Here is a 27,497-nt window from a genome sequence, read left to right on the forward strand (position 1 = left end):
GTCCAACTATGTCTTGGCATTACTCTTTTAAAGACATTTAAAACAATACGTGCAAAGTGCCTGGTAAAAGTTTACACATACTACCATTCAACTAATTTAATCTTTTTAAAAAACGTATTGATTTGAGAGATAGAGAGGAAGGGAGGGAGAGAGAAAGAATAACATAGATTGTTGTTTCATTTATTTATGCATTCATTGGTTGATTCTTGTATGTGCCCTAATCAGGGATCAAACCCACAAGCTTGGGATAGCTATTAAGCTACCTGGCCAGGGCTATTCACTTTCTTCATGTTAACTCATTTTGGACCTAAATTTCTGCAAAATCTCTTCACAGCAGCACGTAGCTTAACGTTTGAATAACGGGGAGCAGGTGTTATATGCATCAGGGGGCAGGAATTTGGGGCCATTTCAGAATTCCACCTACCGCATATGAGATACTTTCTTAGTCTATGTGTTAGTTTGCTGGGAATAGCAAAATACCACAGACGGAGTCACTTGAACAACATAAACTTATTTTCTCACAGTTCTGGAGACTAGAAGTCCAAGATCAAGGTATTAGCAGGATTGTTTTTTCCTGAGGTCCTTCTCCTCATCTTACAGATAGCCACCTTCTCACTGTGTCCAAATGTGTCCCTTTTCTCTCTGTATGCACATCCCTAGTCTCTCTCTCGCTCTCTGTTTCTCTCTCTCTCTCTCTCTCTCTCTCTCTCTCTCTCTCTTCTTATTAGGACACCAGTTATATTGGATCAGGGTTTCAACATATAAATTTGAGGGGAGGGAGGCACAGTTCAGTCCATAACAGTCTAATAACAAAACTAAAAGCTAATATTTGAGCTGCTAGGTGGGTACTGTGCTAAACAATTTTTGTAGGCTATCTCATTTAACATAAATCATTAAATTATATACCATTATAAACATTATATAAAATTCCAGCTTTATCAAAATGTTTACTATTCTTGATTAGAAATTCTGTAAGATTTTTACTGTGATCTGATTCTTAGAGTGATGTGTCTAGATTACTATCATGTGCTTCCCATGCTCCATTCTGAGTACATTTTCATCCGCTTAATAAGTTTTATTGATCATCTAAAAGCTTGGTACAAAGATACCACGGAGACCTCTCCCTCAGGAGGCAGAGGCATTTGCAGGTACCGAAGAAAATCTCCCAGATTTGCAGGCCCAGTTGCTTCTCAGCTGTGGGCAGAGTGCGGTGCTGGCACCTTGGCAAGGAGCCTCTTCCCAGCCCCAGCCCCAGCCCCAGCCCCAGCCCCAGCCCCAGCCCCAGCCCCAGCCCCAGCCCCAGCCCCAGCCCCAGCCCCAGCCCCCTCTGCCCCGTGGCCGTGGGCCAGGTGTAGGCCCTGCACCCCCTCCCTGGCCCATCATTCATTCACCAGCGCCCGCTGCGGGAGCGCGGACTGAGCGGGGCTGCATCCCGGCCCCACCCGCGCCCCGGCCCCGCCCCCGCGTGCGGCCGCGGGGCTGATAAATGGTTCGTGCGCCCCCCGCTCCTGGTCGAACTCCACCGTAGTTCCGACTGGCCGGACGCTTCCCCGCATCCGTTCCACAACCCCACCCCAGAGCGGGGCCTCCGCACATGGAGCGGGAAGAGAGGTACCTGGAGCTCTACCTGGACCGGTGCTCCGCCCAGGTGAGCCTGGGAGCCGCCGCCGTCCCAGGGTCATGGTCAGGGTCTGCGTCCCGCCCTAGTGCTCCAGCGCCAGGTCCTGCGCTCTAAGGGCTTTGCCTTCTTTATCTCACAAAATTCCTAGCGACTCCAAGAGATGGGCTTGATTATCTCCATCTTCCAGTTGAAAAATAGAAGCTTTGAGAAGTGAAATCATTTGCCGAAGGTTGCTAACCAGGCCTCGAACCTAGTCTACCGTGAATCCTAAGTGTGAATTGGAGGCACCTGTGGCTTTTTTCCGTTTGTGATTCCTAAGTGTTGTTTTCTTCCATTAAAAAATAATAATAAAAAAAATCTTTAGAGACAAGTATTGTAGAAGAGAGAGGGAAGAGTCTTCAAAGAGAAAAGAAAAGAGAGAAACTTATGGGGACAGGAGGGCCTGGTGAGAGGGGATTTTAAGGTGGACAGAGAGAGGGCTGAGGTAGAAATAGTGCCATAGCTCTTAGTCTGCAAAGGAGAGCCCACACAGGAAAGGTTCTAGGAAAGATGAGTGAGTCATGGCTCTGCAAACCGTTTTAAAAATAAGTTTCTTCAGATATAAAGTCAAGGATGCGGTAAAGACACTCTCAGTACATCCTCTGAGGTGTGTTCCACCAGATAAACTCATAAAACATCCCTCTTCAACATCTTCTTACCATTGCCTTAAATTTCTTGTGGTTTTTAAACTTTTTTGCTTGTATTTTCAATCAATTTATTTTTAATTGAATTTATTGGGGTGGCATTGGTCGATAACGTGGATTTCAGGTGTCCAATTCTAGAATTCATCATCTGTGTGTTGTACTGTGCCATCACCAAGTCAAGTTTCCGTCCATCCATTTCAGTTTCCTTGTTGGAGTTTAGTTTCCCTGGGTGAGAGCTTTGCCCCTGCTAAAATGCCTCAGAGGGCAGAAGGGGAGGCACTGACTGCTGCAGACATTGGTGCTTTAGTGTAAACTGGCTGATGAGATGCTTTCCAGCCAGGACTGAGGAGAAGGAAACCGTGGAGAGGAATCAGGGCCATCATCCCCACCTCACTTTTTTTTTTTTTTTTAATATATTTTAATGACTTTCTACAAAGAGGAAGGGAGAGGGATAGAGAGTTAGAAACATCGATCAGCTGCCTCCTGCACACCTCCAACTGGGGATGTGCCCACAACCAAGGTACATGCCCTTGACTGGAACCGAACCCGGGACCCTTCAGTCCGCAGGCCAACACTCTATCCACTGAGCCAAACCGGTTATGGCTCCCATCTTACTTTTCTTAGGGTCAGTAAGTGGAGTGGGGCTGGGGTGCGGGGGAGGTTGGAGCTAATTATGCAATTCAAAATGTATTTCAAGAGAATGACCGCATTCTTCCAAGTGTTTTCTTTGATCAATTAGTCACCCCTGCCATCTGCTGGACTTATGGAACCAGAGCAGTTGAATAGGATCTGGCAGACATTATATCTTAGCTGAGGTAGCTTTGTCACCGAGACGATAGAGATGAAGAGGCATTCCTGACTATTCTGTTGTCAGAGTAAGATCTTCTAAGGCAGTGTTTCCCAAACTTCTCTCATGATGAGAATCACCTGGTGGAGTTGTTAACATACAGATTCCTGACTCCCAACTAAGAAGTGCTCAACTAGAATTTTGGGGAACATATAGGTAAAATTGTATACTTAACTAGTGCTTTAAGCATACAGAGCACTAAGTTAAGTATACAATTTTACCTATATGTTCCCCAAAATTCTAGTTGAGCACTTCTTCAGGATTTAGGAATCTATATGTTAACAACTCCGCCAGGTGATTCTCATCATGAGAGAAGTTTGGGAAACACACTCGAAGGGATGAGGTTATCTTGCAAGCAGTGCTCAAAATCTAGACTTGGCCTGCAACTGGGGCAAAGCAGGCGGTAATATATGTACCAAGGTAATCAATTTTTTCCATAAAAACTCCATGAATTTTACACTAGCTGATTCCCTCAGTTGTACACCTCATTCCCTCAGTTGATCGTAATGGAAGTTGAGCAACCTTCTCTTGACTGGAAATACAATATAATGATTTAAACTGTTTTTGCCGTATAAATTTCAATAACTTTTTCCTGTTGCAAATTCATGTAACTAGAACGTTTTCTGGCCTCTTCTTTGACAAGGAGTAACATGGAGTCCCCAGTGGAGCCTTGTTTAGCACTCAAGCTATATCTTAGACTTCCTTTCACTTATTGGTCTTTTATTTTTTTTTTAATATTTTATTGATTTTTTTACAGAGAGGAAGGGAGAAGGATAGAGAGTTAGAAACATTGATTAGAGAGAAACATCGATCAGCTGCCTCCTACACACCTCCTACTGGGGATGTGCCCACAACCAAGGTACATGCCCTTGACCAGAATCAAACCTGGAACCTTTCAGTCTGCATGCCAACGCTCTATCCACTGAGCCAAACCGGTTAGAGCTGGTCTTCTATTTAAAATATGAATGTAAATTTAAAAAAATATATTTAAATCAACTAAAGTTTATAACCAATTTGAGGGGTACAGTAAATCTATTTTCTGCAAACTACACAATCTAGAGTAGTGGTCGGCAAACTGCAGCTCGCGAGCCACATGGGCTCTTTGGCCCCTTGAGTGTGGCTCTTCCACGAAATACCATGGCCTGGGTATTTTGAAGAAGTGGCATTAGAAGAAGTTTAAGTTTAAAAATTTGGCTCTCAAAAGAAATTTCAATTGTTGTACTGTTGATATTTGGCTCTGTTGACTAATGAGTTTGCCAACCACTGGGCTAGAACATGGTTGCTCAATTACAAAATTGGATTTAGAGTGGCAACTTACTACAGACCTAATTAAAGTAGGACAAGCATTTTATGAGGGGGGAAATGCTTTTTCTGGACGTTAAGACATACTGGTCTGTTTCTGTCATTTGTGTTGTAACCCTGTAATAGAACGTCAGTGAGACTTGGTGGAGAGAGACAGGCCCGCTGCAATGCCTTGCCTCTCGTCCTGAATACATTGCCTGCTGGCCATTGCTCTAGCCCGTGGGTGTGACATCCTGTTCTGTTTGTTGTGTTTTGTCTGTCTGTCTGGGAACCACCTAGGATGACCTCGCCCCACCTGGGTTGCCCCCGCTCAGCCCAGTTGCACCTTACGATGTCTACGTATGTAATTCATCCAACCCAGAGGCTGTGTTTAATTCCCATCTTGAAGAAGTCAAAGAAATAACTGGTGGTTTCTCAGCTGTGGATCTTAGCTTCCTACCGGATGAACTTACCCAAGAAAATAAAGACCAGACTGTTGTTCGAAGCAAGGGTGAGGATGAAGAAAATTGTAAAACTCAAAGTCCGCCGAGTAAACTGCCGTTACCCAGCCAACAGGACGCTGGCTTGGGCCTAACCAGCAGCAGCTCGTCAGATTCCCACTCACACCTGCAGCCAGGTGATGCCAACTCTGGTCAGCACACTCCTGAGAAGCCAGACTCCTTGCCTCTGGCGTCCATCGCTCCCATGACACCAATGACCCCTGTTTCCGAAGGTTCTGAGATTGTGCCTCAACTACAGTAAGTGGTTTGTTGGGGCTTTTTAAATGGGTGGTGTTTCTGGGTTCATATTTTCTATTTCTGAATGTCATGACAACCAATTTCAGGATAGTAATGTAGGAAGAGAACTTTATTCTTGGTTTTATCGGTTCTTAATAGATTGTCTCTTTAGACAGATTGGTTTTCTGTAAAATGAAGCACTAATTCATGATCTCCTAAGAGAGCGTTAAGAATATATACATTATTGAAAGATTGAATTTCTACTAAGACAACCGTAGTTGCTGAAAATTGTGGTTGGTTAAACATAAAAAATATAATATAAAGATGTAAAACTGAATTCTATTTGCAAATTGATTTGAATTGTGCTATTTTGAAACATCGTTTTGAAAAAGATTTAGAGCTTAATTTAAGTCAACCAGTCATAAAATTTTAGGAAAAATTATTTTACTTTAGTACCTTCCTTTGAAATTTTTACATTTTACCATGTTAGTAAGTATTAGAATAATTATCCCTCTAACAGGGGTGGCGAACCTTTTATCTCCCAAGGGCTATTTGAATATTTATAATATCATGTGAGGGCCATACAAAATTATCAACTTAAAAATCAGCCTGCTATCTTTGGTCAAACAGTTCATTAACTCACCCCTAATGCCTTGGCCAGACCAAATGATTTCTCGGGCCTGCTCTACACAGTCACTAATGAACAACCTATGAAGTGAGGAAGTTAGTTTCCATTCTATTTCAATTTTTACATCTTGTTTAACTTTCTAAGTTGACTTATCCCTTTAGGAATATAGTTTCCACTGCAAACCTTGCCTGTAAATTGGATCTGAAGAAAATAGCTTTGCATGCAAAAAATGCAGAATATAACCCGAAGGTAAGCTCTCTCTGTATTCCTTTCAACAGTGAGCTTCCTCTTAGACTTACTTTCTTTCATGTGATCAAGATATTGATTGATTTCTTTGTTTTATTTTTTAAAAAGAGAAAATGTGTCAGTGGAAACCTTTGGGTAACTCAAAGGTTAATTGCTTCATTCTCTGTTTTGAAGTTCTAAAAAGTAATCATTCTCTATTCTGAATAAAGCAGTAACTGAGCAACTCTTAAAGTTAAGATCTTTCCATTTGCATCCAGAAAGTTGTTGTTTTTTTTTTTCATTTCAGTATGACTATTTTTAGCCTGACTATGGAGGTGTTAAGTTTCTTAAAATGATATCATATTTTTAGAAACAATTTTTTTTCTAAATGTTGTCTCACCTAGCTGGCGCTTGGGTATTTTTCCAGTTACTGCTTCTCTTCTCCAAGAAAGCTAAATTGTTTAAAGTGTAAAATTTAAGCTTCTACTTACTAATGTGAAATTCAAGGAATTTCCCCCCTCAAAGTTTAATAAAATCTATTCTTTCTTGTGTCCTGCTAAGGCCAGGCATCCCAATTCAGTGGCCTATTTGCCTAGGACAGTGTTTCCCAAACTTCTCTCATGATGAGAATCACCTGGTGGAGTTGTTAAAATACAGATTCCTGACTCCCAACTAAGAAGTGCTAAACTAGAATTTTGGGGAACATATAGGTAAAATTGTATACTTACCTAGTGCTCTAAGCTTAGACCTGTGAAAAAGTTCACTGTCGGGTGGTGGAGGATTATGGAGTTAGATGAAAAATTTAAAAATTCAAAAAAAAATACACTTTATTGATCTTTACAGAGAGGAAGGGAGAGGGATAAAGAGTTAGAAACACTGATCAGCTGCCTCCTGCACACCCTCTCCTGGGGATGTGCCCGCAACCAAGGCACATGCTCTTGACCGGAATCAAACCTGAGACCCTTCAGTCCGCAGGCCAATGCTCCATCCACTGAGAAAACTGGTTAGGGAAGCTTTCCCATCATTTTATTTCAGGGTAGAGGACCTGTCCAAACATGGACTTGACAGCCAAAAAACTTGCCTTGCACTTAAGCTACCCTTTAGTATGTGACAAAATGGTACTGGGCGAGAGTGCTATGTTTTTGTTTGTTAATTGTCACCTGAGGATTTTTCCCCCATTGACTTTTAGAGAGAGTGAAAGGGAAGAAAGGAAGGGGAGAGAAAATGAAGAGACAGAGACGGAGATAAACATTGATGTGAGATACATTGATTGGTTACCTCGTGCATGTGCTCTGTCCAAGGCCAGGGGTTTAACCTGCATGAGCCCTTAACTTCTAATCGAACCCAACATCCTTTGGTGTGCAGGCCAACACGCTAACCACTGAGTCATACCGGCCAGGGCAAGAATGCTATCTTTTTAATAAACACCAGGAAATCGTTAATAGGACTTGATCAACTGTGTATTTCTGACTCAGGATTCTTTTCCTACCTGTTAACACTGCAAATCTGAACTTGCCAGCCCCACCTTGGTCCTGTGGAGGAGCTCTGACCCATAGAACTTGAACTTGAAGTCTTCTTCTTAGTACCCAGGCCAGTTTCCTTCCCAACTTAAAGGGAGAGTAGGGGAGGGAGGGAGAGAAAGAGAAGGGAGTACAGGACCAGAAGGAAGAGCAGGTCACTACGTGACATGTCAGTATGGCAGGCCAGTGGCCCTCAGCCCTCCCCTGCATCCGCCCACCTGAGGGGCTGGCCTGTGCTCCTGGCCTCTGGACCACACTCGAAGAACTGGGGTGGCAGGCGAGAACTTAACAAATCCATTTTTTGTCGTTTGTCTTGAGCATGCCTATCAGTATACATATTCTGTTCTTTGTTTTGGCTGCCATGTAGTACATTCTTCAGTCTGGCAAGTCTGCAGCATTCCTTTTCAGTTTTTTTCAAAGATTCTTTGAAATAAAAAGGAAGTCAGTTCAAAGTACTTTTACTTTGAAATACTTTTGGTGGTTTTAGATCTCACCTTTAACATTGCCTGTGGAATGTTGGGAGTTAGATAACCACATAGTTTCCCTGTGTATGAAATGGGGATAATTATGGCCTTACCTGAATCCTGTTATGAGGATAAAGGAGAGAAACCCTGTCCAGCTCTTCAAATAGGGCCTGGAACAAATTGGCCCCTCAGATGTAGCTTTACTGCTGTTGTTCTTACCTGTGTATTCTAAGTACATTTTAGAATCATGATCCTCTTTGTTATTTAATCTTCATTGTGGGCAGAATAGACCCAGACATTGTCTCGGTTTTCCAGCCAATCTCGGTTTATTCAAGACTGTTTTCATCCCAGCTCAGCTTTTCAACTGGAACAGTGTTGGCTCTCGCAGAGGCTAACTGTCCTTTTGGCTTCTGTGTATAGAGGTTTGCTGCTGTCATAATGAGGATCCGAGAGCCCAGGACAACAGCCCTCATATTTAGCTCTGGGAAAATGGTCTGCACAGGAGCCAAAAGGTATGAGGAACCCCACCCCACACCCCACATCCCCGACACACACACCCCTACCAGAGGAAGAATCAGTATGCAAAGTAAGGAAGGGGAACATTATTGTCCTAAGACACATGGAGAAGCAAAATACTTGGCTAACTAAAGAGTTAAGTTCATGCAATGCCAAATTTGGGGTTTAAAACATTCAGCCCCATAATGCTGCCTTGTATCCCACTTTACAGTCCCCTCTGAAACTACGGGGCTTCACTAGGCTGTTACAGCTTGTTTGTACGGTGCAGTAAAAAGAAAATGAGCTACCATAGGGATAAAGCCTGTTGTACACCCGGGGATGTAGTTTTTGTGTATTTTCCACATTGCCGATAAATGGATGGGACTTTTTACTGGAGAGGAATTAGATGTTTCTTGACCATTAGCTTGAGCATTAGCTCAGGAGGCATCTCTTAAAAGGCTCGTCTTCCCAGGACCTCATGCAGAGGCTGATATGGAGCTTGATACCAAGAAGTGTAGAGGGAGCTGCTCTTTTTCCGAGTATTCAAGAAGAGTAGCAAATTGTCCTCCTGAAAGGCTGTGCCAATTTTCCCTCATTCTAGAGATGTACTAAGTGTTCATTTCCTCCAACCAACACTGGTGTTAATATGCTTTATATTTGCCAAATTAATTGGCAAAAAGCTATGTTGTTTTAATGACATTTCTTTGATTTACTAGTGAGACTAATTTTTCATAAGCATATAAACTGCCATTGTTTTCTGCCCAATAATCTTTGAAGATATTTATCATTTGCCCAGTATTCTATGAAGATATTTAAGTATTTTCATCATTTTATACTGTAAATATTTTCCTCAAATTAATGTTATGGTGTTTTATAACTTTTGGGTTTTATTTTTACGCAATTAAAATATTTTTGTGCATAGTCAGTCTACCCAGTTTTTTTCCTTTTCAGTTTCAATGTTTGTCTTCATGCTTAGGAAGGCATTCTTCGTGTACAACATTGTATAAATACTAGAGGCCCAGTGCATGAAATTTGTTTACAGGAGGTGAGGGGGGGTTCCCTCAGCCCAACCTGAAGCCTCTCACAGTCGGGGATCCCTCACTCCTTACTGCCCTGCCCGCCTGCTCACTGCTCCTTATTGCTCAGCTCACTGTGTCTGCCCTCTGGTGAAGAGAGACTGCAGGAGGGCTCCAGAGCGTGTCTGGCCCATCTTGCTCAGTCCTGATCCATGGGACCCCAGCAACAAGCTAACCTACCTGTTGAGGATCAATGCCCAATACATTTATTGAAGAATCCATTCTTATTCCATTCTCCACCCCAACCTGTTTTTACTAGTTACATTTTTTTTACACATGTTTGAGTAAGTTTCTAAGCTCTTTTCTTTTGTGGATCTGTGTATCCTTTGACCTAGAAGTTTCCATTGTTAAGTCATTATTAGACAACTCTGCAAGATTATCTGCAAGTATGTTCATTTCAGTATTTGAAAACAGGGGAGAAACAAATTAAACATGGAATGGAGATTTGATTAGATCAAGTTAAATTGTAATTAGCCATTAAAATACATGCACATATCTTTTTTTAAAATAGATTTTATTGATTCTTTACAGAGAGGAAGAGAGAGGGATAGAGAGCTAGAAATATCAATGAGAGAGAAACATCGACCAGCAGCCTCCTGCACACACCCCCCTACCAGGGATGTGCCCGCAACCAATGTACATGCCCTGGACCAGAATAGAGCCTGGACCTTTCAGTCCGCAGACTGACACGCTATCCACTGAGGCAAACCGGTTTCGGCCATGCACATATCTTGAATTTGAAGGATGGTCACATTGGGTTAAGTTTGGAGAGGGAAGAGCAGACAACTAAATTATAGGTTTATTATCCAACTTTCACTTTAAAATATGCTCAGACATTCATTAATATCTTTCCCTACCTGAATTTATTTTGTTCCTAATATCTGGTAGTAAAAGAGGATAGTGAATTCAGATAATAAGATATATATATATCATTACTCAAATCTATCTGGTTCTTGAGTTTTGGAAAGAGACTTGTGAACATTTGGTTAGTGTAAGAGATAATCAGAATTATCTCCACAAATTTGTCAAACCTATTCTCTTTAGTTGTAATAATCAGAGTTTGCATGGTGAGGGAAAAGTGCAGAAGCATCAAATTTATCAGTGGCTTTCACCACTGGTGCGACATTTCAAGGTTCTTAATCTATATTTTCTAAAGTTTGTTCGAAACATGTATGTAGTCTTTGTTTATTTTTATTTTTTTTTAGTGGAAATTTCTATTGATAGTCATAACTGGCATCCCAAGAAACTACATGGTAATGAAACCTGATCTTATAAACACATAGGAAATATAAGGGGTCAATTAGGCAAAATGTGGTTTTTCAAAATGAAAACATTTTGTTTCACTTCTATCTTGGGGACATGGTCTTGCTAGGGACATTGCAGGAGTTAGAAGTGGGCGAGGAGAATCAATGTGAAGTGAGGCAAAGTAGGTGAAGTAATGAATACAATTAAGAGGGGGCAGTGTTGGGAAGAATCCGGGTAGAAAACAAATAGAACACTTCCTTTGGCCCAGCAAACACATTCAACCTGGCTTCTCTTTCAGATGCTTCTGAGTTTCAGCTTAAAGATGGGCCGGTGGAGTTCACATGATTCACCCACCAGGTGTTGCCCCTGTTTGGCAACCCCTGCTACTCATTCTGTTTGGGCAGTGACCATGGAAAAGTGCCTAATGAAAGCCAAAGCCTCAGGTCTCAGCATTTCACATAGTATTCTGACAAGGGTTTAGGGTTGGAGTAGGACAAGCACTTAGAACAGAACCACAAAGTTGGATGAATTATAGTATTTATTTATTTCTCATATTGGATGAGTTCAATGACAATTGTGTGAGGAAGCCTGAGCAGAATTGGGCAGGTTTTGAAGTATTTCACGTTTTTGTTAAAATATAATTTGCCCCATAAAGACCCAAGTCCTGTGTCATGGGTCATGTCTGTGCTGTTCAATTGGCCTAAGTCTTCCTCATGCTGAATTTTTATATATTTGCATTTGTCCTTATTTTTGTTGCTGTTTCCATCTAAGTGGCATACACTTTTAGAGCAAATTGATGGTTCTAAAACTTCAGTGAGCATCGCAGTCACTGGTGGGCCCCATCCCCAGAGTGTCTGTAAGTCTGAGATGGGACCTGGGACACTGCGTTTTAACAAGTTCCCAGGTGGTGGTGGTGGTGGTGGTGGTGGTAGTGGTGGTACTGCTGCTGATGATGATCTGAGGACACACTTTGAGAACCAGTGGAATAGTTAGTTTTATCTAAAAGCACTGAAAACAAGAAAAAAAAAAAAACCTTATATGTGATGGATGACCAATTAAGACAAAAATCTGTTTATGATTCAGTTCAACAACTGTACTTGGTACCATACCTTTTACTAGGTGCCAGGGACAAGACTAGAGAACGTAAGTTCTCATCCTGCAAGTCTACAGATTCATCGTGTACTTTGAAAGATAACCATGGTATAAAAGGTAGAAATACAATCAGAAGAGTGTGTGAATACAGCTCAAGTCATGTGGGGGACATGATGATTCGTCATCTTTTAAACACGTTTGCCCCTCCCCAGCGAAGAGCAGTCTCGACTTGCAGCGAGAAAGTATGCTCGTGTGGTGCAGAAGCTCGGGTTCCCCGCCAGATTCCTGGATTTTAAAATTCAGAACATGGTTGGAAGCTGTGATGTGAGATTTCCCATCAGGCTGGAAGGTTTGGTGCTGACCCATCAGCAGTTCAGTAGGTATGATTGTTATAAAACATGACTTTGAGTTTGCCAGCATATTAAGTTATATTATGGACTGCTTTTACAGTGGATCTTTTAGAAGAAGTATCCTTTTTTGTGTGTGTATGTAAAGGCCCAGTATATGAAAGGGTTAAGATGCTATGCCTGCTGAAACCGGTTTGGCTCAGTGGTAGAGCATTGGTCTGCGGACTGAAAGGTCCCAGATTCGATTCTGATCAAGGGCATGTACCTGACTTGCGGGCACATCCCCAGTAGGGGGTGTGCAAGAGGCAGCTGGTCCATGTTTCTCTCTGATAGACGTTTCTAGCTCTCTATACCTCTCCCTTCCTCTCTGTAAAAAAATCAATAAAATATATATATATTTTTTAAAAAGATGCTATGCCTAAGTCCTCATTAGTTACCATGTATGCTCAATATTTTGAAGTAATAGTTCTTAAATTATATTGAGTAGTAACCACCCGGATAGCTTAGAATTTGTAGTTCTAACAAGCTTCACAGGCAATGCCAATGAGCTGATTGACAGTGGCCCACAAAATACCTTCGATGTAGAGATTTCTAAAACTGTACATCTGGCTTGGAGGTGATGCCAGTGGAGGGTAGAGAAGGGGTTTGGGATAGGTTAGGCTAGTGGGAAGGGGCTGACAGCTGGTGAGGGGAGAAAGGGTCATAGAGAAGAAGGTGAGAAAAGAAGGGTCATAGCATGTTCTATGAAGACACTCCCATCTCATGTTTGTCCTGTTGGGTCGTTTGAGGGTTGGAGTGTGTGTGTGTATACGTGTACAATTTATTCTGTAGTACTCATATTCCTAGGGGAGTGTCTCCAGCCTCCCTGGATTCTTTAAATGTAACTTTTCATCTCACCAGCAAATGCTACTGCTTCTCCTCAGCCCCCTCCATCTTCTCTCCCTCCTCCTCTCTCTTCTGTTCCTCTTCTCCCTCAAGCTACTTTGGGGCTTATCCCATCCATCTCAGGCCCTTAGAGAACAGTGCTGGGGGTTGACTGGTCCAGCGGTTGCCAACAAGAGGTCCATGGACCACCACAGAGGCCTATGAGGTCCAAAACGTTGACAACCACTGGACTGGTCAACACCAAATCTCACCTCCCCTTGGGATCTATGGCCCCGGGTACTTGCACTGGCCTGGAATCACAGATGCTCTTGATCTAGCTTGAACTTAAGTCCTTTCATTTCAACACTTTTCCTTCTCTTTGCCTTTGGGCTATCCTTCTGTTTAATGGACCATACAGCTGTACTTTCTCTAGTATTTGTTAGCTTTCTTTTGAGATGTGACCTGGACAGAAGTTTAAAAGTGTTTCTTCCCTAACATTAAAAAAAAAAAAAAAAATAGTTCAACCCTAGCCAGTTTGGCTCGGTGGGTAGAGTGTCAACCTGCAAACTGAAAGGTACCAGGTTCGATTCTGGTCAAGGGCACATGCCTAGGTTGTGGGTTCAGTCCCAAGTGGGGGACTTGCAGGAAGCAGCCAGTCAATGATTCTCATCATGGATGTTTCTCTCTCTCTCCCTCTTCCTTCCTCTCTGAAATCAATAAAACATATTTTGAAAATAAATAAAAAATTAAAAAACATTTAGTCTATTCTGAGTTTTAGCTTTTATAATATTCTTCAAGCAATGTTCTTTTCCCCTTGATAATATTTTCTTTTTTCATCTTCATGAACTTTCTTTCAGCATGCTTATTGAGTGCCCATGATGTACCCCCCCCGAATTCACCAGGAAGTCCCACCCTGCTCCATTTCAAGACATATCGCCTTTTTATGTATCTTTTTCTTTCTTCCTTCTTGTGATTATTTGTAGATTCATAGTAAAACCTCCATTGTTAAAGGGTTTGTCAACACACAAACCATCTTATCTTCCAGATTCTCAACCATGGGCCTTCAGTCTGTCTTTCTCGGAACCAACTTTTTCTGAACATGGGAAAGATCTCTGCTTGAAATCTAATTAGACTTAGCGTTCCCCTTTCTGGCCAGTTAGGGTTTTAAGATGATGTGGGTGCTTCATTTCACCTCTTTTTCCACTAACGTTACAGCTCAGATACAAGTGCCAGCAGGGAAAGAAGAGAATTCATCAGCTGCACTGCTTTTAGCCCCTTGGAGTGGGCCTGGCACGGCCTGTCTTCCTTCTGAGCCAGTTTTATGATCTCATCCATTATTTTATTTTAATTTGGCAAGGAAGCCTGCTTTGTATTCCCACGGCTACCTCATTCTGGTCTCATTCTTGCCTCTCCCAAAAGTTCTCTATCCTTAGATTATGGGTTACAACTCCAGTGTGTGTGTTTGTGACCTCGGGCACTCTTTTATCAGCAGGTTTTATCTTTAAAATGATCTTTAATTGCCCATAGCCCTGCAGACATCCATGGCACACCCCAATGCAAATGATCAGATCAATCTTGCCTTACATTAAAGCCTCACGTTCACCTGATTCCCCAGGTTCTACAGATTTGTATATATCAGCGTTTGGTAATACAGATATCTGCCTTGTTACTGGAATCTTCTCCATCAGTCTTCCCACACTTTATTATTTTTTTTAAATATATTTTATTGATTTTGTACAGAAAGGAAGGGAGAGAGATAGAGAGTTAGAAACATCAATGAAAGAGACTCATCGATCAGCTGCCTCTTGCACACCCCCTACTGGGAATATGCCCACAACCAAGGTACATGCCCTTGACCGGAATCGAACCCGGGACCTTTCAGTCCCCAAGCCGACGCTCTATCCATTGAGCCAAACCGGTTTCGGCAGTCTTCCCACACTTTGTTTTCTGTTTTCGCTGAGTAGTTTTTCCCTTCTCTTTGATTTTAAAGTCAAAGATATCCTGATAATAAATTAGTAAAATCTAGGTGGCTGCCAGTTAGCAGATGCTCTGGTGACAGTGACCATCAATGCAGCCATGGTCCCTTGCCCTCATGGAGATCACCGTCTAAGACACACAAACCAAAGGCAACAATGAAATATGGTAACTATGAAGGATGAACTCCCCCTCCACCTTGGAGTGCTCTGGTACCATCAAACAGGTTGACGTAATTGGGGAGGTGTGGAGGTCAAGACAGACTTATTTTTTTTTCTTTTTCTTTTTAATATATTTTATTGATTTTTTACAGAGAGGAAGGGAGAGAGATAAAGAGTTAGAAACATTGATCGGCTGCCTCCTGCACACCCCCTACTGGGGATGTGCTCACAACCAAGGTATATGCCCTTGACTGGAATCGAACCTGGGACCCTTCAGTCCGCAGGCTGACCCTCTATCCACTGAGACAATCTGGTTATGGTCCAAGGAAGACTTCTTCAGGGAAGTGTCATTTAAGCTGAGATTTGAACAACAAGTCAAATTTGGGTTGGCTAAGAGATTGGCAGGTGTTTGTTATTCTCAGTCCTCATGAAATGTTCTCCATCCCTAACCAAAGCTTCTTTTTCTTTTTTCTACCTCAACCTTCTCTTGAAATTGAGGCAGAGAATAAATACAATGAAGTAAGTCTTTAATCAGAAGATTCTTTTTCTGGCACCTTAAAACCATGGTTCTGAAAGCCAAATGCAGTACACCATCATTTACATACTTTTGTTTTCTCTCTTCCCTCTTAGAGTCCGAAGATTCAGCTGGAAAATCAAATGAAAACATTCCTTCTGTGCCCTCAGCCTCTTTTTATTTCCCATTGGGTTTTCCAAGGCTCCAGCTAGTCTCATTGTCTTCCTGGTATCAGGAAGTGGTTAAGGGGCAGGAGTTTTGACAGAGTGATGTGGGAGGACCACCCACAGCAATCTCTGTGTACCTTTGAAGGGCAGCCACTGTGATGTCTCTTCCTGGAGCCAATCAGAGTTCACATCTGCTGTTGACTGGGTCTTTGCAGAATGGAATGGGGGTTTTCATGTCATCTGGATTTCCTTAGTGTATTTTCATGTGTATTCTGGTGTTCGTTTCTCAGATACCTTCTTTTTCTTCTATCTGTTCTCCATTAGCAATTGTGTTAAGAATAGTTTTATTTTATCAGCTTCCTCTCCCTGACATCTCTTTTATAGACTCCTCAAGCTTTTCCAATTCTCTTTTTTTCTTTTTTGTTAATCCTAGCCCGAGGATATATTCCCCCCACACACGGATTTTTTAGAGAGAGTGGAAGGCATGGAGGGAGGGAGAGAGAGAGAGAAACATTGATGTGAGAGAGAGACATCGATTGGTTGTCTCACACACACCAACCCCCCACCAGGGCCAGGGATCAAACCTGCAACCCAGCTATGTGCCCTTGACTAGGAATCGAATCTGACGCTCTAACAACTGAGCAACATTGGCCAGGGCAGCTCATTCTCTTTGTGCTGGGGTGTGGAGAAGCAGTTTTTAGCCCTATCATCCTTTGCTCCCTGGAGCAGCCAGCTTACTATTTAGTAGTGAATAACAGTGAGTTACTATGTATAGGAACTGAAAGATGAAACAGAGGGTCCGGAGACCAGGATCAGGACACAGGCTTTATTGGTGGAGAAGACTGCTGCCAACTACCTTCCAAAGAGAAAGAGCACACGTGCCGGAGTGAACATGCCTTTTGAGTAAGGTGACCAGACTTCCTGCTTTCAGCAGGACAGTCCCAATTTTTAACAATTTGTCCCGAGTCCCGCAGTGTTTTAAAAAAGTCTTGATTTTTGGAAAGAATGCACGACAAGCTAGGGAACGGTGGGAGAACAGGAAGGGAATATACGGTTTTCAGCGGCCATGTGGCTATTTAGCCAGGATATGAGTTTTATATTATTTTTGTTAATTTTATAATGTTAAACTTTAATAATAACAAATAATTGTTGAGAACTGATTATCGAGAACTCCTTATCAAAGTTTGCATTGTTGATCAGTTGTTAGAATTGTGGAATACGCGCTGTCCTTACCAGGAACTAATGCTGCGACTGAATGCGTTGTTTTCTATGGTAAATAAAGTGTAGACATCAGAAAAATCACAATTAAGTGTTGAGACTTTGAAAGCCATTTTATGTGTGAAACATAATTTAACAAATTCTTGTGAAAAATTTCATGACCTTTTAAACAACGACAGCAATCTACTAAAAAAAAATTCACTCAAATGAGAAATATGCCAAAGAATAAAATAATACTATACATAATTTTAAATTATATTTGTAAATTATACTTATGTTGAAATTTTTAAAAATATATTACAATACTATTTTTGCATTCTATGAAAATTTTTATTGCTCCATATAGACCAAATTTTTAATCAAGAACACACACACAGACACACACACCCCAGTCAACGGTGTCCCGCTGTACCAATGTTAAAATCTGGTCACCTTACTTTTTAAAAAAAATGTATTTTATTGATTTTTTACAGAGAGGAAGGGAGAGAGATAGAGAGCTAGAAACATCGATGAGAGAGAAACATCGACCAGCTGCCTTTTGCACACCCCCTACCGGGGATGTGCCCGCAACCAATGTACATGCCCTTGACCGGAATCGAACCTGGGATCCTTCAGTCTGCAGACCGATGCTCTACCACTGAGCCAAACCGGTTTTGGCTGGTCACCTTACTTTTGAGGAGAGGAAAAGGAAGGGACAGGGCTTAGGGCACTCAGCACACGCTGATTAGTGGTTTCATGTGAGGCACATGATTAGGGACGTAGGGGCTTGGGAATTGGGGGCTTAGGGTATTTGGCAGGTGCTGATTGGTGGTTCAATGTACAGTCCATATAGGTGTTCAGGAATGTTTGGACTGCAGGTGGAGTTTATGTCATTTTCCATGCATCAGTTGGGGGAAGGGAGGATCGATCAGGAACAAATCCTGAATTTTTAAAAGCTGGAATATCTTAGTTTTCTTTCTTTATACAGTACCTGTCCAAAAGCAAATAACAGTGTTTTAGAAAAATTTTTAGGTCTAGCTGCTAAAAATGATAACTCTATCAGTTCATAACAAGCATACAAAATATGCTCATTATTGGGGGAACTTGGAAAATTTAGAAAAAGTGTTTATGTATTTTTATCAACAGACTTTTTTGGATAGATGGTGAACATTTAACCAACAAGGTTTTAATAGATGAAATATGATACCTTAAGTTACCTTAATTTCTAATAGCTTAGGATGACATGCACTTGAAAAAAAATATTATGATCCAAAATAAATTCTGTTCTTGACTGGCACAAGAAATTACCTAGGATGCTCAGGTCTACTTTATTAAGATGACCAAAAGGTTTTTGGCAAAACAGCTTTTTAAAACTGCTTTAATATGCAGCTTTTATATATACGGGGTCTGGAATATTATGGGGAAGTAGTGATAGTGCTATTTTTAACTTTTTCCTTTTATATCTTAACAGTTACGAACCTGAACTGTTTCCTGGCCTTATTTATAGAATGGTAAAACCACGGATTGTGCTGCTTATCTTCGTATCTGGAAAAGTTGTGTTGACAGGTAAGTTCTAAAATTATTTTCCAACTTTCTAAAATTCAATAGCTATGAGTGTGCTTTGCTTTTCCTTTTAAATAGCTTTGTTCACCATTATAAAGTAATTCTATTATAGAATACTTGGGGGAGGGAGGAGTAGAAAGGAATAAACTTCATCCATCAGTCCCAATACCCAAAATAATGTAACTTTTTCATGTTTTTATGTCATTTTGACATAAAAATGTTCATATTTACATCCTTCCTTTTTATTAACCATTGCAATATATGTAAAGTGACTCCTTGTTAAAAACTCTTTATGAAGGCAACCAACATGTGCCCTGACCAGGAAGAGAACTGTGACCTCCTGGTTCATAGGTCAGTGCTCAACCACTGAGCCATGCCATCCGGGTTAAATTGTTTTTGAAGAGATGTACAATGCAGTTCTCCTATCTCATACCAGCAGTGTATAGAAGTATCTTTTAAAAATCCTCAGCAGCACTAAAAAACAAAAACAAAAATAAGAGAAAACTTTCATTTTACAAGTGGGACTTATCTCACTGCTTTAACCTCAATAGTGATCAGGAATAGAAATTCATCACTTTCACTATCTATATATATAAAAGCCTAAGCAACTGTTACAACCGAATGACTGGAACGATCAGTTGACCAGTTGCTATGATGCACACTGACTACCCGGGGGCAGATGCTCAATACAGGAGCTGCCCCCTGATGGTCAGTGCACTCCCACAGCCAACCTCCCACAGCCCCTCCCCGCCCCCCTGCCAGCTGGTCCTGATCGTTGCTGATCAGGACTGCGCGAGACACCCTGATCCAATCACCAGCCAGGCTGAGGGAACCCACCCATGCACAAATTCATGCACCAGGCTTCTAGTATCCATAAAGATCATTTTAGCTTTTGTAAATAGTGGCTATATAACTTACTCCTTTTGTCCACTTAGTTTTTTTCCCCTAAAGATTTATATGCATTTAAAATAATTAGTTTTTGTTATATTTTTTCAGTTGACTTATCTTATATAATAATCCTATAATAAAAGGCTAATATGCAAAAAATGACCGGTCACTATGATGTGCACTGACCACCAGGGGGCAGGCACTCAACACAAGAGCTGCACCCTGGTGGTCACTGCACTTCCACAAGGAGAACACCTCTCAGCCAGAAGCCTTGAGCTGGGCTCGCCACTATTGAGCGGCGGCAGTTGTGGCAGGAGCCTTTCCTGCCTTAGTGACAGTGCTAAGCTTTCAGTCGGACATCCCCCGAGGGCTTCCTGACTGAGATGGTGCAGGCCAAGCTGAGGGACCCCTCTACCAGTGCACGAATCTCATGCACTGAGCCTCTAGGTATTACATAAAGAAGGGTTTTTTAAATTCTCAAAGTAAATAGTTGAGACTCCTTTTTCCATCTCATTCTACTGAAGTTTGCTATTTTTGTCTGACTTCTTACACATTTTACTCTTCTCTGCCAAATGAATGCCGCATTTATATGGCATGAGCCAAATTGATCTCCACACTCCATCCCTAAATAGCTAGCTAATCATCTGAATATTACTTATTCTTCCCTCCTTATTCATTTGTGATGATTCTTCTGACCTTTATTGTTATACATGGGTCTGCTCTTCAGTTCTGCCTTTGTTCCAGAATTATGCTATGATAATCCTATTGTATTTTTACTATTGTGCTGTAAATATTCTTTAATTCTAGTGGTCTCTGCATCTGGTAGAGCCAGTTTTCTCTAATTGCTTCTCACTTTATATTTCTTACCTCCTCTTGGACAGTCTTCCAAATAAACTTTAGAATTTTATAAAGTCTAGCTGTACGTCGGTCTGCGGACTGAAAGGTCCCAGGTTCGATTCTGGTCAGGCGCATGTATGTTGGTTGTGGGCACATCCCCGGTAGGGGGTGTGCAAGAGGCAGCTGGTCGATGTTTCTCTCTCATCGACGTTTCTAGCTCTCTATCTCTCTCCCTTCCTCTCTGTGAAAAATCAATAAAATATATTTTTTAAAAATAATAAAAATAAAGTCTAGCTCTAACTAAAAATAGTGACACTTTTGCATTACCTGAATTAACTTGAGAAAAAAAAATGATGAAACTATTACTCAGCATCCAACAACTTGGAATATTTGTCCTTAAGCCCTCTTTTTTTAAAAAAAAAAATGTTTTTTAAATGTTTTTACTGATTTCAGAGAGAGGAAGGGAGAGGGAGAGGGAGAGGGAGAGACAGAAACATTAATGAATAGAGAGAATCATTGATTGGCTGCCTCCTGCACGTCACCTACCAGGGATCGAGCCTGCAACTCGGGCATGTGCCCTGACGGGGATCAAACCGTGACTTCCTGGTTCATGGGTCAATGCTCAACCACTGAGTCAAACTGGCCAGCTCAGCCTTCTTTTATAATTCTCAGTACAGTTTCAAAGTGCGCTTTTCTCTAAGAAATAATGAATATATCTTCAAAGTGAAGAATGCCTATTTGGAATTCAAGAACTTTTTGAATACAGCAAAGCTACAATTCCTCAGATGTCACCAATTTAGAATTTGAAATAATTAAGATCTTCTCTAGTGACTAAATTTACCTCTGTATGTCCTAAAGGAAGGATGGGAAGCCTGCCAAGTAAATGGAATACTATAGATATTGGAGATCAATATATGCCCCACATAGGAAATAAACTTTTCAAGATCTGTGGAAGAATACTTTCATATATGTAGTATGTGTCATTATGAATCAGTCCTATTAAAATAGCAAATTACCAAGAATAGCCAAAGTTCCTATTATAAGTACACATACAAGTTTCTTTAAATATCCTTAATTCAGATTAGCCTTGCCCTGATTATAGGAATATGAAGTCTAAAGAGGCTTTAGTAAAATGTTTCACATTTACTTATTTCCCTTCAGCATAAAGGACTAAAACGTTGGGTCATAGGTACTGAGTTAGCTAGATGTCAGCGGTTCTTGGAAATGAGTAAGTCCAAGAGCAGCATAAAAATGGCCAGACTGATGTAGGGGTGTCAAACTCAATCAGAGAAGGGGCCAAAATCTAAAATCCAGCCTAAATTGCGGGCCGAATGGTTTACTGAACAGTCATAAACTGTCATTGTGATGGAAACGCAGCGGAGTGCAGTGATGACAGCGCGGTGCGGGCCACATTGCAAGGCCTGGCGGGACAGATTTGGCCCGTGGGCCTTGTGTTTGACACATGTGGTACTAGTGAGTAGGCCAGAGAGAGAACAGAATATCCCTGTCAGTTGTTACTGGTAATTTCCTAGTAATACACTGTTAAATGCATACCTTTAGGAGTTTAATGATGTTTTTCCCCATTTATAATATTTTCACTTGTGTGTATACACACACCCACATACATATACACATACTAGAGACCGAGTGCATGAAACTTGTGCCTTCAGGGAGGGTCCCTCAGCCCTGGTGCATGATTGGGGCCAGGGAAGGACACAGGAGGTTAGCCAGCTGGGAAGGGACCGCGGAAGGGTTCCAGGGCATGTCTAGCCCGTCTCACTCAGTCCCAATTGGCTGGACCCCAACAGCAAGCTAATCTACCAGTCGGAGCGTCTGCCCCCTGATGGTCAGTGCATGTCATAGTGAGCAGTTGAGCGGCCTTAGCATATCATTAGAATATTACTCTTTGATTGGTTGAATGAATGACCAGACGACTGAACACTTAGCATATTAAGCTTTTATTATATAGGATATATATAATTGTGTGTGTGTGTGTGTGTGTGTGTGTGTGTGTGTGTGTGTGTGTGTATATATATATATATATATACATCCTCCTATATAATAAAGCCTTAATATGCAAATTGACCGAATGGCAGAATGGTTGCTATGATGTACACTGATCACCAGGGGGCAGACCCTCAATGCAGAGCTGCCCCCTGGTGGTCAGTGTGCTCCCACAAGGGGAGCACCTCTCAGCCAGAAGCCAGGCTCACAGCTAGCAAGCGCAGCAGTGGTGATGGGGAGCGGGTCTAACTGTCAGTTGGACATTCCCTGAGGGGTCCCAGACTGTGAGAGGGCGCAGGCCAGGACACCCCCATCCAGTGCATGAATATCATGCATTGTGACTCTAGTGTGTGTGTGTGTGTGTGTGTGTGTGTGTGTATGTATACATACACTGAGTGGTCAGATTATTATGATCTCTGAATGCATAATAATCTGGCCACTCAGTATATATATATTAGAGGCCCGATGCATAAATTCATGCATGGGTAGGGGGTCCAGCCAGCCTGGACAGGGGGAGGAGACATGGGTGGTTGGTCTTCAATGAGCTTCTGGCAACCGGTGGCTGGGAAAGAGATGTTTCTGTTTCATTCTGAAGCAGCCCTCTGCTTATGAGGCGCCATGAAAATAGGGTGGCCTTTTTGTTTTGTTGGTGTTCTCCTTTGTGGAGTCAAAATTTTATGGGTTGAGGTCTTACATTTAAGTCTTTAATCCACATTGAGTTTATCTTTGTGTATGGTGTAAGAAAGTTATCTATATTCATTTTTCCCTCCACGTATTTCCACTTTTTTCAACACCATTTACTGAAGAGACTTTCTATACCCCATTGTATATTCTTGCCTCTTTTGCCATAGATTGAGTTTATTTCTGGGTTCTCTGTCCTATTCCATTGATCTGTGCGTTTGTTTTTATGCCAGTACCAGGCTGTTTTGATTTCTAGAGCCTTGTGGTGTAGTTTGATATCAAATAGGGTGATACCTCCAGTATTGCTCTTCTTTGTCAAGACTACTGTGACTATTTGGGGTCTTTTGTAGTTCCATATAAATCTTAGGATTATTCTAGTTCTGTGAAAAGTGCCATTGATATTTTGATGGGGATTGCATTGAATCTGTAGATTGCTTTGGGTTCCCTTAAAGTTTTGATGCCAGTAACTTCATTGAGGAAACATTTAACTCATTTGACCAAATCAGCTCATTTTAACACCCAGTTACAGCATTGCCAGTTACAAATCCTGGCAATGTTTATTTGTTGACTTTGGGTGCAAAAGAAGGAATACCGGATACGCAAGAACTTCTCCCATAGCCGCTATCATTATTCAAGGGAACTTCAACTTCCTGGGCCCCAGTATGAAGTGAAGTAATTGTACTGGATAATCTCCCTAAAGCCCTTTGTGTCTAAAGGTTTCCTATGATAGAACGTAATGATCACTCTCAACGTCTAGGCTCTCTTGGCAATGAGTGTTTTCTGTTCACCAGGGGCTACCAGACCGTTACAGTCTTTGGGCTTAATGCAATGCTCTTAGGTGTTGTTTTTCTCTTTTAAGTGTTATGCTAAAACTGAATTGCATAATTATCCAAAATTCTGGACCTAGATACTCTATTTCTCAATGAAATGTAAAAGGAGCCTTAGTTTTGGTATGTTGGAAGGTGGGTGGAGGAGTATGTGTTTGCTATACATACTTTACTGTCTCCTAACAAGAAGGCTATTCTATTCAAATGTGTTCAGAAGCCCCAAACGTCCATCAAACCAGAGGCAGGGAGTTTTTGTTTTGTGTTTGTTTGTTTTTTTTCTTTATAATATATATACACTGGTGTTTTATTTCTTCTCCAACCCACTCTTTCATGTCTACAAAACCATTCTCTTTAGAAACTAAACTTTTAGCATTGTAACAAAAATCTGCTGAGACTGACAGGGTTTCTCCCACCACAGAGGTTCAGAGTTTCTGTTATTTGTGTCAACAACTCACCCTCTTCTCTCCCCACATGCTTGAGGGTGGAGACTGACAGTAAACTCCTTGGTAATGAGTAAGTAACTTTCCCCCCTTATCTCTCAAATAACTTAAGCTAGTAAAAACTTCATCTTTGATTCTTTAAAAACATTTTAAAGAATTTATTGAAGTAGAATTCACATAACAAAATTAACCATCTTAAAGTGAACAATTCAGTGACATTTAGTTCATTCATAATGTTGTACAACCACCACTTCTGTCTAGTTCCAAAACATTTCCATTACTTCAAAGTAAAGTCCCTTTCATTAAGTAGTTTCTCCCTATTCCTCCCTCCCACTAGCCCGATAACCACGAATGTGCATTCTGTTTCTGGAATTATCTTTTCTGGCTACTATATATAAACAGAACCATACAATATGTAACCTTTTGAGTCTGACTTTCCTCAGGTAGTTTTGTGTTTTTTTTTTAAACATATTTTATTGATTTTTTTTTTTTTTTTTTTTTTTACAGAAAGGAAGGGATAGAGAGTTAGAAACATCGATGAGAGAAAAACATCAATCAGCTGCCTCCTACTGGGGATGTGCCCACAACCAAGGTACATGCCCTTGACTGGAATCGAACCTGGGACCTTTCAATCCACAGGCCGACGCTCTATCCACTGAGCCAAACAGTTTAGGGCCCTCGGGTAGTTTTTGAGATTCATGTACATTGTAGACTGTATCAGTACTTGATTCCTTTTTATGGCTGAATAATATTCAGTTATATATGTATACCACAGTTTTATATCCAGTCATCTGTTGATATACACTTAGGTTGTTTCCCTTCTTGGCTGTTTTGAATAGTGCTGCAATCAGCAGGCATCTATAATGTGTTATTGAGTACCTGTTTTTAATTTGGGGGTATTACCAAGAAGTGGAATTTCCAGATCATGTGCTAATTCTTATTTTAACTTTTTTTTGAGGAAACGCCAAACTTTTCTATAGAGGCTGCACCTATTTGACAGTCCCATCAGCAATATCTGAGGGCTCCTATTTCTCCATAACCTTACCAACAGTTGCCATTTTTAAAATGATAGCTCATCTTTGGTTCTGAATCCTGATTTCTACTTGTTTCTCAAATCTGATGATCCTCCTTTTGGTAATTCCCTGTGATTAGTCCTGTTATTAAACCAGGTTGTCACTTCTCACAGGTTATTTCTGTTCTCTTACTGAGCTTTCCTCCTCTCAACCTTTTAGCTCCCAAGGAATCCTTTATCAACTTAAGCTATTTTCCATTCTCTTCCTGCTAAGTTTTTATATTCCTTTCATTAATATCCTTGCCTTTTTCCCACAATAATACTAGATAATTTCCTGATTAACTGACAGCTCCATATACATAAGTAATACCAGGCCATAACCCTTAGCGCAATGTGCTTTGAAAGTGGAAGTAGTGAGAGGTGGTAGGTGGTGGTGAGAGATGAATAGGGATTGAATGATCTCTCTCAAGGGATCTAATTAATTTTTATTTTATCTCTTTAACTCCTAGAGCAGTTTGTTATCACTAAAGATCTCTAGAAATTAAAAAAAAATCTCTGGAAATTAATACTCTGAGGGGTAATAGTGGTACAATTTTTCCCTCTAATAAGTTTACATACATACATTTAAAACTTTTGCTCCAGTTTGTCTCACTCCCTTATTCAACATTAGAGAATCAAAATGTTAACTAGGGTAAGTGGATCAAAGGAAAATTTTTTTGCTGGTAGCTAAATGCCTACAGATACTGATGAAGGTCCTGTTCTGGGGTTATATTCATGCACACTTAGAGATAACATTCCATATTCCATTGTGAGTCCTTTGTGGCTAAAGATGATCTGATATGCCCACATAGTGGAAGTACTAGAAAACTCTGGTCTATGGTGTGCGTTTGTGGAAATGTGGATGTAATCACTAAATTCTTTTATCCTTGAGATTCAATCCAAGAATTTTTATTTTATTTTATTGATTTTTTGCAGAGAGAAAGGGAGAGGGATAGAAAGTTTTCTAACAATGTTTTTCATCTATTGATGAGAAACATTGATCAGCTGCCTCCTCCACACCTCCTACTGGGGATGTGCCCACAACCGGGGTACATGTCCTTGACCGGAATTGAATCTGGGACCTTTCAATACACAGGCCGATGCTCTATCCATTGAGACAAACTGGTTAGGGCTAATCCAAGAATTTTTGCTGTAACAGATGAATCTTTTAGTAGATTTTGAGAAAACTGAGATATAAATTCATGAAAACAAACAAAAAAATCTTTTGCCTTTACCAGAAATAAATGCCACTTCTAAGGTACACCTAAAGAGATGTCATCGTATTAAAAGTAATTGGAGATGACAATGAAATTTTAGTCTTAAGAAAATTTTGGAATTGTTCTTAAAGATGATATAAACTTGGATTTCTTTACAGGTGCCAAAGACCGTTCTGAGATCTATGAAGCATTTGAAAACATCTATCCCATTCTAAAGGGTTTTAAAAAAGCCTGAGTATATCACTCAGCATCTCACAGTATATTGATGAGTATGTGCATAAGCCCAGAACAGAAACAACTGGATTTTTCTACCTTTAATTGTAGATGTTCCATGCACATTTTGACTTTACAATTAAAAGGTGATTCCATGTGAAATGAAGAAAGGTTCTTATTCAAAATGACTCTTGAATGTTATTTTTAAAACGTATGGTAAACTTGTTTCAGAATGTGAAAGATTTAAGGCCTTGCTAGAATGATTTGTAGCATCATTAAAATTTAATGTTCTGCTCTGGTTAAAGATGTGGAGCATAACATGTCCTCTGAAAATGCATGGTGATATATAGAAATCTCAAATAACTGCATAAAATAGATACTATCTGTAATATCTAGCAGGAGAGAAATCAATGTGTCTGTTTTTTGCCTTTTAAAATATTCATTAGATGATTCTAGCTATCAGGTATAGGCACTGTGAAGGATCCTGTCAGAATATAAAAAACATGGAAGTCTGAAACCTTGAGAAAAATCACTTTTTTGTTTGTTTGTTTGTTTGTTTGTTTGTTTGAAATGATCAGAGAAAATTTTCTCACTTAAAAATCTTAAACTTTCAGGAACTATTCAGATTTAGTGTAAGC

The 27,497-nt window shown here is 40.8% G+C and overlaps 1 protein-coding gene across 1 annotated transcript; it reads left to right on the forward strand.

Moving 5' to 3' along the window:
• The first annotated feature begins 1,536 nt into the window (after positions 1-1,536).
• TBPL2 (TATA-box binding protein like 2) lies at positions 1,537-27,038 on the forward strand. The gene is made up of 7 exons (XM_036436069.2): positions 1,537-1,648; positions 4,733-5,190; positions 5,959-6,046; positions 8,427-8,518; positions 12,127-12,294; positions 18,610-18,704; positions 26,805-27,038. The coding sequence occupies exons 1-7, from the start codon at positions 1,595-1,597 to the stop codon at positions 26,879-26,881; spliced, it is 1,032 nt and encodes a 343-aa protein (XP_036291962.1). The 5' UTR covers positions 1,537-1,594; the 3' UTR covers positions 26,882-27,038.
• The last annotated feature ends 459 nt before the right edge of the window (positions 27,039-27,497 follow it).

This window comes from Pipistrellus kuhlii, unplaced genomic scaffold (genome assembly GCF_014108245.1).
Source record: "Pipistrellus kuhlii isolate mPipKuh1 unplaced genomic scaffold, mPipKuh1.p scaffold_m20_p_1, whole genome shotgun sequence".
NCBI classification, from domain to species: Eukaryota; Metazoa; Chordata; class Mammalia; order Chiroptera; family Vespertilionidae; genus Pipistrellus; species Pipistrellus kuhlii.

Bases quoted from the DNA above. Each gene is read 5' to 3' on its own strand.
- TBPL2 (XM_036436069.2), top strand. From the start codon at position 1,595: ATGGAGCGGGAAGAGAGGTACCTGGAGCTCTACCTGGACCGGTGCTCC. The intron at 6,047-8,426 runs GTAAGCTCTCTC...TTCTGTGTATAG, and splicing joins ATGCAGAATATAACCCGAAG to AGGTTTGCTGCTGTCATAAT. The intron at 12,295-18,609 runs GTATGATTGTTA...ATATCTTAACAG, and splicing joins ACCCATCAGCAGTTCAGTAG to TTACGAACCTGAACTGTTTC.